This window comes from Ischnura elegans, chromosome 9 (genome assembly GCF_921293095.1).
Source record: "Ischnura elegans chromosome 9, ioIscEleg1.1, whole genome shotgun sequence".
NCBI lineage: Eukaryota > Metazoa > Arthropoda > Insecta > Odonata > Coenagrionidae > Ischnura > Ischnura elegans.
This window is the reverse complement of record NC_060254.1, coordinates 110,755,490-110,775,923: the sequence shown is the minus strand read 5'-3', so window position 1 is coordinate 110,775,923 and position 20,434 is coordinate 110,755,490. Positions and strand designations below refer to the sequence as shown.

The 20,434-nt window shown below is 38.7% G+C and overlaps 2 protein-coding genes across 2 annotated transcripts; both read left to right on the top strand.

Annotated features, from left to right (window-relative positions):
• The first annotated feature begins 4,784 nt into the window (after positions 1-4,784).
• On the top strand, positions 4,785-5,300 carry LOC124165038 (larval cuticle protein A2B-like). Its single transcript, XM_046542276.1, has one exon. It carries the CDS (start codon positions 4,785-4,787, stop codon positions 5,298-5,300), a length of 516 nt encoding a protein of 171 aa, XP_046398232.1.
• Positions 5,301-12,841: 7,541 nt separating this feature from the next.
• Positions 12,842-14,607, top strand: LOC124165037 (larval cuticle protein A3A-like). The gene is made up of 2 exons (XM_046542275.1): positions 12,842-12,853; positions 14,089-14,607. The coding sequence occupies exons 1-2, from the start codon at positions 12,842-12,844 to the stop codon at positions 14,605-14,607; spliced, it is 531 nt and encodes a 176-aa protein (XP_046398231.1).
• The last annotated feature ends 5,827 nt before the right edge of the window (positions 14,608-20,434 follow it).

Genomic DNA, 20,434 nt, shown 5'->3' with positions numbered 1-20,434 from the left:
AACATATATATTGGAAATTGATAATTTTAGGATGTTATCATTAACTAAATAATTATTTCAGATACAGCTTTTTTATAACTCTGATTTAACAGAGGAAAATACATAAATAACAATTCTTATAATATTATTCAATGATTAATACTTTCATTTTTCACTTGGCCATGAAACCTTACGGCACCAAGCATGAATAGGAGAAGGTAATCTTTAAAAAGTAAGATTCATGACACTTACCTTTTATGACAAATTGATTTGAGACGATTATTTTACTCCACCATTCAATCGGCAAGTAAGCTTCCCAAATAATACTATCAACGCGGCTAAAGAAACCGATCAGGCTTAAATGCTTCGAATATATTTTACAATAAACGTCACGTTCAACTCGTTTTAATTGACAGGAAATAAGACTGTAGGAATCCAATCAAAATTTGGTTGCAGGCATACAAGATTAATAACTAGGGCAACAATAAAAATTCGAGAAGAGTAAAATATTACGTAATAATGGATATTTTACCAGTCTCTTAGTTTTCCATCCATTTCTCAATGAGATAGGAACTCTAAACACGCATTGGAGGTCAAGCCAATGGAAATATCAATTCTAAAGTAAATGCTATTTTGGTACCTATTTGACATTTTACCAATCCATTGGAAAATGAAATCGCTTGTTCATCCCTGGGTTCCCCTGGTTCTCCGATAACGGATTTCCAGCCGGATAAAAAGCTAGACTTGCTTTTTAAAACCAAACCATCTATTCTTTCTTTCAATTTCCGTTGCATTCATGTTTTTCACAAGAAACAGGCTCTTCAACTATGTAAATGACTTAAGTAGAATTACTAGAGGTAGATATTAAATACTATAATACTTTAGAAAGGTAAATTCAGTGTGCACGTTTGAACGAATTCGCAGAAATAATATCAATTGTTTATCGCAGAAGACGCAACTTTCACGCAACAAGTGATTTAAATAATAGCAGTCAGATTATTGAGAGAAAATCATATTTATGCTAACATGAACGAATGTTATATGTACTAAATAAATCGTGCTGCTGGCAAAAGTTCCGATTTCATAAATTGACCATGGAACGAACATTCCATTTCGAACCTCTTTAAAACTTGTAAATGGAACGGAATAAATAAAATATGGAATAGAATAAACGCGACTTCCACTATAGTTAAGGAATTTATGGTCCATTTTTAAAGAGTAAAAACTATAACCCCAAAACAGCGGTCAACGGCCATCATGAAGGAGAGTGCCAGGGGTTACAAAGATCATTGGACTGTCTCGGAGTCATCATAAACTGGGAAGCACAAAACACATGCAATCTTCCTATGGCCCAATTAAAGAAGCCTTAAAAACAAATATTCCTTTGCACTCTCCCAAGATCATACGACTGAAGGTAGGGATCCAGCATGGGAAGACATACAGGTGGGCAGTGGAAATATCAGAGACATGGACCATTGGAAAGATGATCAAGAAAAGACTCGAAGCCTTCAAAACGTGGTACTGGCAGTGGATGATGAAGATCAAATTAACGGTAAAGGGGAGAGTCGAGGAAGTGCAGCAAAGAAAAGGAAGAGAAAGAAAGAGATCTATTGAGCGCAGTGAAGGAGACGGTCGATAAGTCATATCATGGGACACAATAATTATTGGAGAAATATAATGCTAGGATAAGTTGAAATAGAAGCCTCGCGAGGAAGAATATGAGATAAATGACTGAGGCAGATAGAGAAAGAGGCAAGGAAAAAGAATGTCAGGGAAGCGACCAAAATAGCTAGGGAAAGTATTCCCTCGAAAATATAACACATGTATGTTGCATATATGAAACACTTTTATGACACAAACGTACGAAAAAAATGCAATTTTAAAAATGGAGCCTATCCAAGCTCATTTGATTCATGTACACTCATCAGTAGCTACGGCAAGTGAGAAAAAGGTGGCTTCAGAATGGATATGTACCCATTTTAGGCCTAAGAAGGCATTGGTAGTGCCATGAATAAAAGAATAGCCAGAAAATATATCAAAATTTAAAAAGTATTGCAAACCACAGTTTGTATTCTGCATCTCTCACTTTCTCCCTCACCAAAATCTAGTTCTTCTAGATCTTAACGACTCTTCACTCTCGTATTCTTTTTGATCTTCCCCATTTGGTAGTTGAACCTTCGTCTTATTCTGAGGACTTTTTCTTTATTTGACGCATGCTACACAGTAATATAACCATATGGCACCAAATGGAAGAAAAATTGCAATTTCATGACTGAAAGTCTTTCCAAACTCCTTCGAATACACATCATTAGACAGGATTCTCAGGAATTATAGTGAAGACCTTGAGAAGAAAGAAGCTTTTAAACCGTCCATAAATCACCACACACGACCTCGATGTGGCCACAAAACGAACAACTGCAGGCCTTCCTACCACAGAGGGTGCCCACTGAGGAAAAATCAGCGATCTTCCGAATATCCAGGTTACGAAAGTAAGGGTGGGGACGAATTAAAGCATGGCGATCCACTTTTTATGACACGAGTGGATAAAAAAAACCTATGGCGGGAGCAAGGTATGGACGCGTGCGTCCCAGTGAGATGAGTGGAAGGGAATATTAACCCCCCCTGTGGGGGGTGTGGTCTTCCCTCGACATGAGACGAGCGGGTATATAAGCTGAGGACCGCGTCCAACAAGGCACTTGATCCATTTCAAACACCGAAAATGGCAGCTAAGGTAAGTCACCTGAAACCGTCCATCGCTTTTAGAATAGTAATTTTTATAAGTGAAATTGTCCAGAAGGTCTAACAAAAAGCGGGATCCATCCAATTCCATGTTGTGAGTCTTCCTAGAATTTGTTTCAGAAGTAAACCGATAAATTTTGAGTAAATACTTCTGAGATAAATTTAACTTTGAACTCCACAGCTCTATGGTTAGCAATGGGGAAAAAGGATATTATATGTAAATTGGCTATCACTAGAATAAAAAGAAAGACATAGCCAGTGATTCAGTCAGCGAGCGAAAGACATTTCGGCCAGTGAAAATGGTCTCATAAACTCAGCTGATAAGCTCCATACACTTCACAAACTCGTTCAACCCAGAGGTATAGGGTGATAGGTGATGATAGAACTCAATCCACACTAGCAAACCACAAACGTGTGAATTTTTGCGCAAACGGGGACTTCTTTATTAGTGAAATTGTCTATGAACTATGTTCTCTACCGAAAAGAGGTATCTATCGATTATCATGCGCTAGAACTTCCTCGCGTTGATGAGGGTATTAATGAGGGTATTTATTGCGGAGAAAATACTCTTCACATGAACATCAATTTTTCTGGACTCCATACACTATATCATAATCTAACACTGGAGGAAAATACCCCTTTACGCTGGTTTACATCGGGATAAATGGTAATAGGCCGCGTGTTGTTTACAAATATTTTTAAAATTAAAATCAAGCGCTCAGCAAAAGACAATAAGGCCTCGTACAATTTTTTTCCTGTGCAAGCCCTGCGATGTAATTAAATCTTCAAGGCAGTCTATTTCGGCCCACAAGCATTTCAATAAATAATTCAAAGTATCTAATACATACACCTTACACATGTCCTTGTGTTAATTCCAATAGTCCGGGAAAGAAGAAAAGGAGTCACTCATAACAGCATCTAACGATTCCAGATACTCGCCCAGCTCCTTGTGAGAGGGAAATCGTCGTCAATCTATCCTTAAGCGACGGTTTTAGCCATTCATTTTCTCTTGCTGATTTTTATATCTAAGACTTAAATACCAAAATTTATATTTGGACAAGTCAACTTCAAAACCTGTAGCCAGTAACTTTTGCTGAAATAATATTTTTTATAAGAAACCTAAACAATCATATTTGAGTATCATTCACTGTTTAACAGGAATAGCTCGTTTGTAACTGCACTACTCACGATGCACTGCTGGTTATTAAACGATTTTTGACTGCGTGATAAAAAGCATATTAACTGACAATAACACCCGTTGAGGAGTAATTTTAAAAATTTACCCTGGGAGACCACAGTATTATAGACAATTGAAAAGGTTAGTAAATTTCGCGAGTGAAAAACATCTGCAGCCAACTCAAATATCGTTAGAAAAGCAAAATGAACAACGCCCTCAATGTAATGCACACTCATTATATTTTATAGGCACGACCTGGGAGTCACGAAACGTTAACATCTAAACAGATCGTGCATAAATACATCCGTTTTCTTGCCAAAATCGCGTGCAGACAGTAGGGAATCAAGAGAGGTGTGGGTTCGAGTGGACACATCACAAATGTAAAATAAGACGGACTCCTTTCACGCCGAATTATTTGCGAGGAGTCTCCTAGGGAATTTTTTAACTTGTTTAATTTGTTACATATCACCAAAGTTTTGAACGACTCTTCCGTTGTCATCAGTGTGAATGCATAAGCTTTACTGAACAAAAACATTTGAGATGTAGCAATAAACTGTCACAACATCATAATACTCCTGATAGGCTGTAGACATCTAGGTAGTTTGAATAAAAATGGGGAGTCCTAGCATCTTTTGTTCATTTTCTTTCACGCATTGCTAAGTTTTTATCCTGTACCTTGATTTTTCTTTTATATTTTATTCAAATATTTTTTCACGCCTGATCACAATATACTCCTTAGTAAAACTATCCCAGACATTGTATGAACGGCAGACAATAAATGTACTTTAAAAAGTTTTATTCTCTATTATTCCCATCATTTAAGGGCTTATCATGGTAAAGTATGAAATTATAAGTTAAATTAAACCTTGTTCATTTCCTCCTCTACACCATGCAGTTCCTCGCCCTCCTTGCTCTTGTGGCCGTGTCCCAGGCGGGCGTCATCCCATCTGCCGGATACTACGGATCTCCGTTCGCCTTCCACGCTCCCACCTTCGCAGTGGCCAAACCACTTATCACCGTGGCCAAACCAGTGGCCATCGCTAAGCCAGTCGTCGTCGCTAAGCCAGCCGAGCCGGAGCCCTTTGACCCCAACCCTTCATACAGCTTCCACTACGAGGTCAAGGACGCCACCACCGGAGACGACAAGTCCCAGACAGAATCCCTGGAGAACGGAGCCATCAAGGGCATGTACTCCCTCGTCGACCCAGATGGCTTCAGGAGGACCGTCGAGTACACCGCTGACGACGTCAACGGATTCAACGCCATAGTCAACCGGGAACCCATCGCCGTGGCCGTAGCCAAGCCAGTGGTGGCCGTTGCCAAGCCAGTGTTGACTGTTGCCAAGCCCCTGGTCTACCACGCCCCCTGGGCCACCGCCCCTGTGGCACACGCACCCTGGGCCTAAATCAACCCTTGGTTCCCTTATATACCTCACAGCGCCGTCCATAAGGTTCTCCACTACGAAAGAGAGCCATCTCTGAACGACCGCAAAAAATTTATATCATGTATTATACTCCTGTATAGTTGTACAAAGTGAAATATATATCGTCTCCTTCATTTTTTTGTAATATATAACTCTTTTTTATGAATTCCATGAGAGAAACCCAACTACAGCATTAAACTCAACCACTTTTTGTGCGCAATGTAGTTATTTCAAGAACATGTTTTTCCTGGCATTGAATTCACAACTCATATTTGATCAGTACTATGTTCTACACACTAACACGATTTTGATCTAAATCTAATTTCAGCCACATTGAATAGTATAGGTACTTATGTCGGCAGCGATACCAAATAATTAGTAGTATGTAAAAACCATGCTATATCGTTTAAAATGTAAGCGATCAAGTAAATCAAAAGGTAATAAATTATATAAATAAATGATAAGTAATTACACTGAACATGCTGATGGTGCAAATACCATATGACCGCTTAAACCAGATAAAACACTTAAAAATCATATATGTATTAAAAGTCAAACCATTTGGATTACAACTAATATTGGATAGTTCTTCAAAGAAGATGTAGATGATAGCATTGAATTCACAGCTGGTATCTGCTAAGAACTATGTCCAATACACTTAATCAATTTTTATGCAATGGAGCCACAATTAAAATAACATGTACTTATTTCAGCAACGATACCAAAGCATATCTCATATCAAAGCTATATACAATATTCTGTGCTTATAGTATTACATATAAGCGAATTATGAGCTAGTATATTGCGTAAGTAAATGATCATTAACTACACCGTAGACGCTTTTGTTGTAAATAGATGCTATAGGACAGCTTCCACTAGCAGAAACGCTGAAAAATCCCAACATACCAAAATAATTACTACAGCAGTTGGATAGAACAATCGTAGACTAACAATTGTAATAATTATTTTAATTTAAATTTTTACTTGTGTTAAATAACTCTTGTCCCCATTCAAAACCATTATAATTTCAGAAAACTTTTTGATGGACGATGTTACGTCTGAAAGGGTGTTAAAATTAAAAAAAAAATCCATTCATCCCTAACCATCCTCTTCACTTTCTGCGCCACTGTGATGAGAACGACTGCCCCCTCAACGAGAGAAACATCGTGACTAAATAAGTCGAAAGCCTGGATACATGTCACAGACTATGTGGCGCATTATTTCGAAAATGTCGTGAAATGAGTTCCATATGATCGCATGCGAGCACATCACGACGAAACTTTTATGCGAGAAACCATTATATTATTAAAATATTATTTTTAACCGTATGAAAATGGACTTTTTTTAATGCGGGGCATTACTCATTGAACGACCCAAGTATATAATGAGTAATACATATAAGCTATCATTCAGAGGAGCAACGGCCTTATTTACTTTACATAAAAATATATGTTACACTTCCGAATTGCTAAGCGAGAGACCACGAGTGCTGTTTTACCACATACACCTCGTGTGTACATTTGATGCATTTAACTCCGAATGCTTTCTTTCTCCATTGAATAGCACTTTTATCTTCGGTTGTCGTTGGGTCTTTTAATCGATAATTCTTCCTAATGTTTTTTATTACGATAGTGAGAGGAAATTTTTTAAAGCTAGAACTATGGTCAGTCTTGAATGTGGTACTTTTGAAGGGGTAGGATGTAATGAAATGCAGTCAATGTTTACAGAAAAACACATCAATCATTCAGACTCCCTTGTTTATTGGAACGAACGAGCAGCTAACTTTGTGGAATGAAAGTCCGCGTGCCATTTATCGAGTGTTATATATCAATTCCGAATACCGAAATAAATGTGTATTTTTACCTACCAAGAGCCCCTCTCAAAATATCTCAAGTCTTACCTACTCGCATTTACGTCAATAAATTAAATTTCTTTTTATGGTATCACAAAATATCTGGTAAATATTTGCTTGGTTTTTCTCTTCCTCCTGATTATGTATGCTCTCATAATGTACTTGCAAGTGTACTCGTACTTGGACTCATCAGTTTAATTTTACTTCGGTAATATTTTTGCTTCTCATTGTCTGCATGGAATTGGCCTGGTGTATAAGACACGGTATCAGGCGTTACTTTGCGGAATTGCTTCATAATGGAATAAAATAAATTTACTTTGTGCTATTCCACACTTTATTTTAAATAGGACGACCCAGGTTTCAGCATCAAATGCTATCATCGGGTGAGAGCATTACCTGTAATTAATATAACAAAGTAATATTATTTTATTCTATACCTGGTATACTTTTAGTTTTTGAGCAGGAATTGTTATGTGTGTTTGTATTTGCTTTGATGGGGATTTGCAGAGAATAAGTCATTGAGCTCCATTCATTCGACCCTTGGGGTTTGTGATATTAGACCCTTTCAGTGTCACCTCCTTCATATGTAGAAGAGCCGAAGATGCTGCTAAAGTCATATGGTGATGGAGTACGTTCTCGCTTGACATATCAGAGGTCGAGGGGTCGAATCCCACTTGAGTTAGCTATAACGCCCAGATTATGGACGTGTTTGATTTCCCAGCCTGTTAAATAGGAATAAGATATCGAATGTTCTAATTTAATGATCTAAATAAAATTGCTTTTGACGAGGGCAAGTGTAAAATATTAACCCTGTTACACTGCAGCGAAGTAGTGAGATCACTTGGCTGTACGATCTCGCCGTTTCCCGGCGAACGATGTCTTGTGGTTGAACTCGGACTGTCCACCGGATGAAGGCCCTCTTTGATGCCGACGTTTCGAATACCGAGTCGAGATTCATTTTCAGGGCGAGATACTCTCACAGATCCCTCAGGACCCGGAAACTTCAGAGATTTACTCTCTGGAATTAATATTACAGCTTCAATTTTATTTTTTGGCATCCATAATATTTTAAAGGAACCCATTGGATGCTAAAAATAACAGCCAATTGGTAAATACCTTAGATGCCGGTTGGATAAAGTGGAATTGAGATACCTGTCGCAGAGACCCCTTATGAAACAACTACGGTGGCTTATGTTTACATCAAAGATTTGGGTCGACGAAGTTTTCATTGAAAAAATATCATAGGAATTTGCATGAAAAAATGCAAACTTTTTATACCTACGTAGCGTTATGGTTCAACCAGTGCGATAAAGCGCATGAAATGTATTAAAGGAAACGGAATGGGTTTCGTAGAGATGATTTCAGTTTAAATAGCTATATGAGTCTTAATCACCCAGAAAGTTTCATTTTATTTGTAATTCTAAGTAAATATCATTCCATTAAAGATGGATAACAATACCTTCCACGGTAAATAGCCACTCGTCAGAATCAATAATTTTCCACATCAGGTTAAGCCTCAAATGACTGCCATTGTTAGAAGTTGGTAATTGCTTACTGCCAGTATGAACATTATGTTTAACTCTGTTTACAATGCTTAAATGCAATTTATTGTGCTGGTTGTACTTCAGCTCAGGAGCGTAGCAAGGAATTAAGGCTAGGGGGGTTTCAGGCCAAATAATGCTGGGGGGGCTTGGGAGTATATCATACCCGCCAGGGTGAGCGGGAGGTGCGGAGGCCTTCCGCCGGAAATTAACATAAATGGTTCAAAATGGTGATTTTTACGGTATTCTGAGGGATATTTAATTGATCTTTACACTATTCTATAAGCAATTCATTTAACTATTCATTTAAGTAAAATAGATTTAACTTAAAAATTTCTGTGAGCTCTGGGCGGGGGGGGGTTAATCCCCCAAAACCCCCCCCTCGCTGCGCCACTACTTCAGCTTGCAGTTGTATTCTGTCCCTAAACAACAATATGGACTAGTTATTGAGGCCACACATACGCGAGAATTTAGTAAGACGGTAATTCAAAACATGCGATGAAAAATATATTCAAAACCATAAAGATAAAACTGAACAAATACTTAAACGTAAGTTCTACAAAAAGATGTCTGACGACGATTTTTGGCTTCGAATCCGGGTGATGATGACAACGAGGAACGATAAAAACGGGCGATAGATGAATTTGAGAAATAATTTGCGAGATGTTCACTATTTCACTAAAAACATTAATATTAATGCAGACTCATATTCGGTATAAGATAAAAAATGTCCTCTTTTTAATTCCTTCAATTTACTTGCCGCTAAACATGAGAATCCCCGTGAACTTCGCCCATAATCGATTGTCGTGCATCCCTTGTTTTAAATTCGATGGAGAAAAAAAGTCTGTTTTAGTTCCACAGTTGCAATTAAAAACATAAGGACGTTTTATTGCTTCATTCGAACAGAGGTCTTCACGGAAAATGTAAACAAAAAACGGCACATAATCTCAAAGGTGAAAATCCCTTGGGAGCTACTCCTTACACTCTGCCACAACTGAAGGGACACTGGAACCAGCGATTCCATTTGTTCGTCGGTTTTTAATCCACAGATGATCTAATTCGTTTGCTGGAGTGTAATTATCATAACTATGTAGTATTTTTAGTCAATAATCTTTGTGCCATCAGGGTATTTTTTCTCGAGTCTTTATTCAGCTTTCTTTTCAATAGGGTGGTTTCCTATTATTTTTTAATTGCCTAAATCGAAAGATTATTAATCCTGGAGGACGCATTTCACGCTTTTAGATTTTTAAATGACGATATCTATTTTTCGCTGTTTAAGAAAAAGCGAAAATTTACAAGCGCGCGAAAACGCGACGGCTAAGTATGAATGCTGGGAAAACTCCGTGTGACGTCGTTCTGGTTCCCGCTGCCGCAAGTGAGGTGACCTTGGGGCGAGGATGTGTGCGCCGCTGCCATTCAGGATGCTAGCAGGTAGCAGAGTACCCTGTTAGCTGGTAGTGCTTGGAATAAATAAGGATTATTAATGCATTATCAAACGAAGGAAACTTTCCAACCTTAGGCAGATTTAATACGTAGGTGATTATTAAGAGATGTTTCCCTGAGCTCTGTGCATCATGCATGCATTGGTAATCTCAGACAATGTAAAACGCCTATCTACTCGTACCTATAGAAACCCTGTGACGTCACGTGGAGTGGCGTCGCATGGGCGCCAATCTGGCCTTTTTCAAATGAGGATAAAATTGACCATTGCCATTCGTCTAAACCGGTATTTCTAAAACCAAATAATTTGTGTATTATGAATACACTAATGGTGGGTAACGAATCGCAATCAATGCTTTTCGTTTAGTATGATGAAGGAAACTACCCTATTGCCTCTTGTAGGTATTTCGTCGTGATTCGGGAACTTATACGTGATTAGTTTAAGAGAGCTCAAAGGTCACGCTGGGTCAGATGGAAGCACGTGGCGGCAAATCACACGCATTTCGGTCATTTGGGAGTTCAGTGGCAACCAGAGGCCATGCATAGCCTTTAAAGCATATCAATGCAAAGCGCTAAGTGGAAATTTAGTTTAAATGTCGTTTTGGCATTCCTTATCGGAGATATGAAGTTCATGATTAAGCTTTGATATTTAATAAAATTGGGTATATTGCGTCTCTTATATTTCTCATTTGGTCCGCCTCTACTTAAAATGTCAATTTTTACAATATCACTCCTACCTTGCGCTTACATTTATCTTTGAGCAGGCATAAGAATATAAAATATTCTTTATATCATATCGCTTATCAGCTGAAATGAGCTGATTATACTTTTATGCCAGCTGTAAGACAAATAGAAAGACAAATTACTTCTGCCATTATCTGCTTCTGCGATGAAACGCGGGTAGGTATACAAATCAAAGTTGTATGTAAACCTAGTAATTCATCATTTTGAATGTGAAATGATTTCTACATATGTTTGCCTGCAAATACTACTGTAAGACTGATAAAATTTCTTGAGCAATATCGATTAGATTGATTAAAGAGCGACAAGGGGAATATTATCTTAAAATTGCAGAATGTTCCCAGGTCCGATTGAATAGGCAAATTATTAGTCATATTTTGCCGAACGGATAGGCAAGGAAATTCCTGTTCTTCTTAGAATGGAATTGCATTATCTACTCGGGAAGAAAACCAGCGGGCCTCCGAAGAAGTGTAGTCTTCTCCAAGTGACAGGGAGGAGGCTGTTTCCGGGCTCAACTCATTTACGCGATTGCCCCAGCGCTCGCGTTTAATCGCTCGCGTTCCTGCTCCAGACGTGGAATCGCCGTCATTTGAAACCGGTTGGGAGGCCGTTTGTCTCTCATCCGAGATTTTGTCGGAGTGTGCAAAGAGCTGATGAATTGTCTGGTCAGGAAATATTTTTCGTGGATTTTAACAGTTTTTAAATGAATGAATGAAAAATTTATTAATTGTACTGGGGCTATACCCTTAAGGAATAAAGAATATACACTTTTGGGCAGCATAAAGAGAAAAAGCGACAACTTGGAACTAAAATACCGAATAATTAAGTACAAATAAATATAACTATCATAATTACAAATACGAAGTATTTAGGAAATCTTTTAGCAAAGTTCATCTGCATACTTCTTTTAAAGTTTCTAACAAAAGAACTGCACTATGCAAAATTTTAGGTTTTCTCGGCGTATAACGGCAACCAGGGACATGAATAAATGAATTAGTACCGTAAAAAAGTACCATTAAGAGTAAATCCCTGAAGACGATGGCAGACTCAGCCATTGAAACTTTGGGAGAATTGACCCAATATCACACCCGGTGGGAATCCCGAGAAATTTTTCATCAAGAACTGCACTAGATTACTATTATTAAATATGAAAACACAATTACTACAAGAAATTACTACAATAGTCGAAAAAATAGCAACATTTAGTGGCCAGAAAGTAATGCAAAATATTTGACCTTATGACTATCAGCAGAAGAGCAATTATTTTATATTTTTAGACCGGATGTCTCAAAGATGACACCCGGTGACTTCCTTGTGCGATAACTAGGAAAATAAAGATATCCAGGATGACTTCTAGTGTACAGATCCTTAGTGGAAGGTATCACAGGAAAAACATATTCAGCGGAATTTTCTATGAATAACCCGTACTAGTGGAATCCGAATAAACATTTGGCACATTATGAGTCATGGTAATCCGATGAAGACAGTCAGCGCCATAGAAGTGGACGGGAAAAAAGCAAATGAACGAATGAGCTGCATAGGACAAGTAATTACATATGTGAATGAATAGAAATTCGTGAATGTAAGAAGGTTAGCCGATGGAAAAATATACACTCGACACAGAGCGACCTCTATGTGGCCACAAAACGAACAACTGCAGGCCGTCACACCATGCAGGGCGCCGATTCAGGAGAAATTAGCGATATTCCGAATTTCCACGTTACGAAAGTAAGGGTGGGGACGCATTTCGGCATGGCGGTCCACTTTTTACATGATGCGTGGATAAAAAACCTATGTCGGGAGCAAGCTAAGGAGGCGTCACAATGAGATGAGTGGGGGGGAATGTTAACCCCCCTGTGGGGTGTGGTCTTCCCTCGACAAGAGACGAGCGGGTATATAAGCTGAGGACCGCGTCCAACAAGACACTTGCTTCAGTTTTACCAGCAAAAATGGCAGCTAAGGTAAGTCAACACGAACGCCTTGTACTTCTGGAATAGTTCCGTTTAATTTGCGATATTATTAAAACATGGTAAGAATCATTACCTTTATCGAAAATCGGGATGCATGAAATTACAATATTTGGTTCTTCCTCGAGCACGTTCCGAAAAAAAACTGGTGAAGAAATACTCTTTCCATGAAAATTGATCCATTCGGACTTCTTTAATTAAAGATAGAATAAAGATATATCTTTTTTAAATCAATTAAAAATTCAGTCACCCCATCGAAAACCGGAGCTCATATTAGACATCAGAAACGCTCCACTATTTTAAGATTATTATCCCCTCTTTCCCGAGGCATCTAATATGGCTATGGATTACTTAGTTCACCGAAAAACTTGAGCTACATATTTCCTTTCTTTGGCAATTGATGAACTTCATTCCGGAGTGAAATTAATTAAACCTGAGAAAATATTCTTTGTATGAACAGCAAACTACACTCCAGTACTCCAATAATCTTGCATTAGTTTAAAATAGAATGACAAGAAATATGCCGTGTTAAAGTCGATTTTAGTACCGCTCATTTTCACCGTCAACAAGGGATTATAATTCCAATGGTATGCCACCCAAGATACCCAATTCTACATTAATTTCCTCCCAGGGTGTATCCTATGCCCTCAGGTTTGTCTATTGGAATAATAGAATTATTATATTCATTGATAATCCCTATAAGCTGGTTTATTCCGCGAACAAAACATAGTAAACGAAAGTCAAATATAGGGTTCAAGAGTGCACCTCCTGGAATGGTGATTTGACAGAATTAAACTTTGTTATATTCCACATAATATTTAAAGCCCCCACAAGTTTTGACCATTACAAGTCATTATCAAGAGGTAAAAAAACTGTTTTATTATCACCTCTAACGTTGGAAACTGTCATATTTTTAATCATTAAAGTGTGAAATTTTAGAAAGTTTATTTTTGATTCTATCATTAGGTAATTCACGTAAAACGCTGCTACAATATTATAGGTTCAACATAGTTTCCTCGTAAAAGACATTTTACGGCATCAATATGTCTAAAAGAAAAAATGCTTTAAATTTCAAGTGATTTTGCTACAATTACAGAATACAACATAAAAAAATCCCCAGGCTAAACAAAGGGCGATTGTAGCGTTAACTAGATTTTTTTACAAAAAAAGGGCTTTAAATCCAGTTTAAATATCTATGTTTTTTTCTCCTCCTCCTCTTCTCCAATCAGTTCCTCGTCCTCCTTGCTCTGGTGGCCGTGTCCCAGGCGGGCGTCATCCCATCTGCCGGATACTACGGATCTCCGTTCGCCTTCCACGCTCCCACCTTCGCAGTGGCCAAACCACTTATCACCGTGGCCAAACCAGTGGCCATCGCTAAGCCAGTCGTCGTCGCTAAGCCAGCCGAGCCGGAGCCCTTTGACCCCAACCCTTCATACAGCTTCCACTACGAGGTCAAGGACGCCACCACCGGAGATGACAAGTCCCAGACAGAGTCCCTGGAGAACGGAGCCATCAAGGGCATGTACTCCCTCGTCGACCCAGATGGCTTCAGGAGGACCGTCGAGTACACCGCTGACGACGTCAACGGATTCAACGCCGTAATCAACAGGGAACCCATCGCCGTGGCCGTAGCCAAGCCAGTGTTGACTGTTGCCAAGCCCCTGGTCTACCACGCCCCCTGGGCCTCAGCCCCTGTGGCACACGCCCCCTGGGCCACCGCCGCTGTTTCCCACGCACCCTGGGCCTAAATCAACCCTTCCTTCCATTATAAACCCCACAGCGCCGTCCATAAGGTTCTCCACTACGAAAGAGAGCCATCTCTGAACGACCGCAAAAAATTTATATCATGTATTATACTCCTGTATAGTTGTACAAAGTGAAATATACGTTCTCCTATATTTTTTGAAATATTGCTCTTTTATTTTGAAGCCATGAGAGGGAGCCTATTACACCATTAAACTGGGCCACATTTCGCGCGCTTTTCCTCACTAACACCGCGTCGTCCTCCGGAAGAAACCTTCTAACAATCACCATCATCCTAATTTAACTTGGTGTAACGATGTCCTCCGGCCTAACCTATGGTGGTACGAACAAAATTTCTCAAGTCAATTATTTCATTATGAATACAGCGGTGTCAATGGTCAAAATGTTTGAATGGAGCCAACCCATGACGGTAATCTGTGAGAGTTCCATCATACTTACTCTCTGATAAAACCATAAGGCACTTATTAGAAAATCATTTGTACTAAATTTAAAAAAATCGGGCGGATGCCACACCCTTTTTTTGATGTTTTAATGAGTGAATATTTTTATAAATCGCCGGGTAAGGTACACAATAAACTTTCTCGCTTTATTTAAAAATTCATCTTCAGCAAATAATTTTTAACTGGCACCGTGTTACATGGAACAAATCAAATAAAAAGTGGATGATATTGATTTTAATGGAAAGCAGTTTCTGACTATGTTATCGAGTTTCTAACGTGAAAGTAAATGTTCTTCTACAATATGAACACAACGCATCACTTCTCGGGCGTGATTGCTATCGTAGTCCGACGAGGAACATGCGTATTTCTTAGTTCCGATTATTGAGATCGGAAATCTTATTTCCACAAAATTTAATTTTCATCGGAAAGACATCCGTAAATTAAATCAATTTCGAAGGATTTCATTTCCCAACTAATTCCATCGCGATACCACCTTGAGCTCAAAACTTATTGAATGGAAAAAACAAAACCACTGCCAACGTAGTGAAAAAAAAGTTCCTCCATCATTAGGGCATAGCAACAAGACAGCATGAAGGTAAAAGAAATGATTATGCAAATAAATTGTAGCGAGCACGATTATAAATTATGATACAGATTCCTCTAAGTCATTCGTCTAAATTCTCTAAGAACCGAAAATTCACTAAAAAATGATGGCAATGCATCATCGCGTATTTTGTCGAATAGCAATCTACAAAATACCCTGCAAGCCACATTAGTGTGTTTGGCAGGGGGTGAATAAAACCCAATATGCAGCAATGCATTGCAGCATGCAAGAGAACCCTGAAAGGCACAACACACGGTCATAAAATGCTACGCATAATGACGAAATATAGGTGCGCATCCATGAACGGGCAAAACTTGCCAACTGTTAGCAATTCCTAGGGCCAATGCATGAGTTTAGAACAATGGAAAAAATAAAAACGAGCAATATGTCGTCCTAGCGAGTGACGCCTTTAATTTTATCAATGAAGACACCGTTGCTATTCCTGATAGTGCGAGGGAAGAATGACATTTTAAATCTCTCTGGTTTGGAATCTATTTCCTTTATTTTCAACCCATGATCACGTCTACCATAGTACGACGGTGAACGAAGTATGTGTGAGAAGTAGGCCGGCCCTTATTTTTCAGAATTGCGAAAAGTTATGTTTTCCTAGTCTCAAAATGAGTCAAATGAGGTCTATATTCACGTGTTAAAATTTGGTTACTTTAAAATAACGGCAACCCGTGCCCCAAGGGCCCTAAGTACTGAGGACGCTCAATTGAGTTTTTTGGGGCCAAAAAATTGCTATTTCTATGTAAAACGTAAAATTATTAATTACGAAAGTGTTAACCTGGACATAGCGAAGCAGTACAATAGAGGTTTTCAAACCACAGACCTTTATAATTCACAGACACAATTGTATCGCATTCTTATAATATTTTTTACTTAAAGAGTACCTTGGAACAAAGCATGCTGGAATGGTTCGCGGCCGTGTGGTGGCAGCAAATTATGGTTTAAGGGCTTGGTACCCAGTACCCAGTACATAGGACGGCGTTGAAGGGTTAAAATTGACATTGTAGGCTTTAACAACATTAATCATGACAGAAGATGAACAAAACTATTCAATTCTGTACCACTAACATGTAAATCTTGTCATCAGGAGCAAAGTCTTTGCCGAGGGAGGGGAGAGGGTGGAGGGGAAGTCTCTAGTAAGTGGTGCGGGCCGTACTTCAGCGGCGCCGCGGTGCGGGGTGGCGCCCTGGGGGATGGATTGCATTACGACGGACAATATCTCCTAAACGCTTAAAGATATGTCAAAATAAACAGAAAATCGGGCCAAAAGGGCTTTACTTTTACGTTTTACATAGAAATAGTAATTTTTTGGCCCCAAAAAACTCAATTGAGGGTCCTCAGTACTTAGGGCCCTTGGGGCACGGGTTGCCGTTATTTTAAAGTAACCAAATTTTAACACGTGAATATAGACCTCATTTGACTCATTTTGAGACTAGGAAAACATAACTTTTCGCAATTCTGAAAAATAAGGGCCGGTCTAGTGAGAAGTCACCTGAGAAAAAATTGGCCTTTTCCGAACTGACCAAGTAAATTTATCCGATACAACATATATAAATTTTTGTAAAAAAGCGGCAGAGAAATTGACTTTATATGCAATTAAAAAAACTTTTTAATTTATTCATATTTATTTATTCAGCAAGACTTAAAACTGAGATTAGTAAAGTGATATTAATATCAGAGTTGGAGGAGGATTGATAGGTTGGAGAATGATAGTTTGATAACCCATGTGACAGAACGGAGGGGTTGCATCGGCATCGCCAACTGTACTTCCTCTGCTTTAGGTACCTACTAAACCTATTAAACTAAATATTAGACAAAGTAATGCAGGAAATTTCATCCTACCATAAATTTTCACCACTACCGTTAATATGCGCATCCAGCCGAACTCGAAGAAAAATTTTGATTTCATGTAAAAATCAGAATCCGGTTGTTTTCCACGCCAAAATACATCGAAGGCCATGGTTTCAGCACAATCGATGGCTTCGATGACGTCTTTCTTCTCCGATTCTCCTCAGCACTTCTGATTTGCTTATTCGATCGATCCATTTTCTCTTCATCATTCTTCGGTTGCATCAAATTTCGAATCCTCTCACTTCTGCGTATCAGTCAGCGTCCAAGCCTCCCTTCCGTAGAGAAACATGCCCCATCTGATGGACCTCTTCCTCATTTATAAACTTGTATTCTCGCACTCTTTCACCCCTTCAAGCTTTTCTTATCCTATCTTAATTTTTGTCCTGGCCTGCTCTCGTTTTCTGCATAGTAATATCTTATTCCTTTTTTGTTGATTTTTCAGCCAATATCTAGCCATTACCCTTTCCAAATGCGTCAAAATCTTTTTCTAATCAGACTCTGTCTCGGCTATGACTGCTACATCGACAGTAAAACCTTATCAAGCATACGGAGAGTTAACAAAAGACTAATGGGCCAAAATATCACCTAACATTCCTTCTGATTAATTCCTTAAGGATATTCAGGATGTAAAACTATAAAAAGGGCTCGTTCACATAGGCATGTAAAAGGAAGTCATTTCAAGAATTCAGCAGACGAGAAATTGACAGATAAGTCACGACGAGATCTCAATCTCTCCCATTACACCATCCCCTCGTCTACTTAAAATATGAAAACAGGAATGTCTTCACCTACTTTTTCTGAGTTGGTGACGTCATTTAGGTACTGGTTCCGTAATTGCTCCCGGATCACCTTACCGTAGTATTCTACCTAATAAGGTAAGTTCACAAAGAGAATTTAAGAAGTAGCCTCTGCAAGGGTATCGCATGTTGACGACCTTGTTGCCATGAACGATGCACGCCCTTCGCAGGCGGGTCCCATTCGATCAGTTTCCAAAACTGATTTCGTTGTGCTCCATGTTTTAAGAGAGGGGATAGTTGGTAGAGCTTCACACTTCCATTCCAACAGTGATTTTTACGAGATACAGTCACTAATAGACTCGGAGGATGTGCGCTAGGCCTAAATTGCTTGAGCAACTGAGACCCGACACCTTTAGGAGCTACACGGATAAAACCATATTAGAACCCTACTATATTTCCACGTGTGATAGAAAATACAAATAGAGAGAGATATTTTGCCGAACGGATAGGTATGGTAATTAATGCTAGTCGCAATTTCTTTTGAGCATTTGCTTTTTATATGTAGACGGCTGTGTCCTAACACCCCCTGCCACACGCTTTTTAGGGAGCTTGCGGAGTATTATGCCTTGCTACTTTAAAATTGTCTTGCTACTTTAACGGCACATCAAAAGTTTCTTCATGTATACCACAATTTATTATTACTACACACATGTTTCTACTTATTAAACAATGCAGGAATATCCAGACAGTACGATTTTTGTCGGTATGCAAATATGAATATTATATGATAACTTCCTGATTTTCTTTTAATAATGGCGCCAGGATATGAATTCACTGTTTGTAAAAGTATGATTTACGCATGTATCAGAAATTTTCTCCTTCATTTGCGCATATTCTATTTTTCTTTACCTGCATTTTTTTAAAGAATGAAGTTATTTTCTGCATGGCCAAGAGAATATACCATGCACCTACCTATTTTGGAAATTGTATATGCACACATTGGAAATGCCAGTTGGCAGCAGTACGAAAAAAATCTCTAATATTTTACCATGATTAAAATGCAATTTTCAATGCGTGTAATCCTAAGGAGATATTTGGACATTTTTAATAGAGAATTTTATATTAATGGGTATTATTTTACGTGTCACTTACTTAGTGTATCTTAAGCCACAAAAAATGTAAGTGTAATGTGACAATAAAAGTGATTACAATTATAGTACACTTGAATTACCCCATAAAACAAACCCCCAAGGGTTGGGGGCTTTTGGGCGATCTTCTTGGCAGGCAGCTATTCCCATTTTTTTGTAATTCGGCATTGATAAGACGTTGCCGAAGGTGAAAGTCTCGTAAACCATCGGCGAACGCGTGCTTCATGCCCCGAAGGTAATCGGTTGCTCGCTCGAATAAACCAGTGTGTCTAATTTATTGATGGTTTTTTTCCCTCTCCTGCAAATATTGACCCCATTTCACTATCTGCCGTTTGCCCCTACCCGAGTAACACCTTGAGGAATAATATTTGTTCAACCTTCGTAATATACCCAAAAACATGCGCATAAACAATTAGGAACAAATATCGGCCAAAGACTGCGCGGAAAATTTGATTGGCCATTATTATTTTATAGCCGGGCTAAGTCAAATAAGTAATTATTAAATATTCGAGTATCATGCTTTCCATTCTGAGGGTTGGGGTGATTCCACACCAGGCATGCATCACTCATCCTAGCCTTAATCAGAAGCGAGCTCGTTCGCAGGACACAGGCCAAACACACAGTACAATAACACGCGGTCAGATCAGAAACTAAGAGAGTAGTGCTAAAGATACGAACATGCTACCACACACATAAAACTATTTGCTAGGGATAGAATACGAAAATTTAGCGTAGTAAAAGAGTCATGCATGAGTTATAACATGCCAATAAATGGATGCAGATAGCTATATTTGACAATTATGGTAAGATATTAACTATACATGCTAAGTCTATTTACCAAGTCAAAGTCAATCTATCCTAGAGCTGAACTACCTTGGGTATTTTAGTCCCTTATTGCACACGGAAAAAACATCTTAAATGCATTGTTTCTGCCTTTTATCTCCTTAAACATATCCATGCGATCGCTTTCACAATAGTGCTTAGGCTCCCTCAACATATCTTGAGCATCAGGAAAAAATTAT

What these genes read in the sequence shown, in the direction of transcription:
- LOC124165038 (XM_046542276.1), top strand. Translation starts at nt 4,785, where the DNA reads ATGCAGTTCCTCGCCCTCCTTGCTCTTGTGGCCGTGTCCCAGGCGGGC.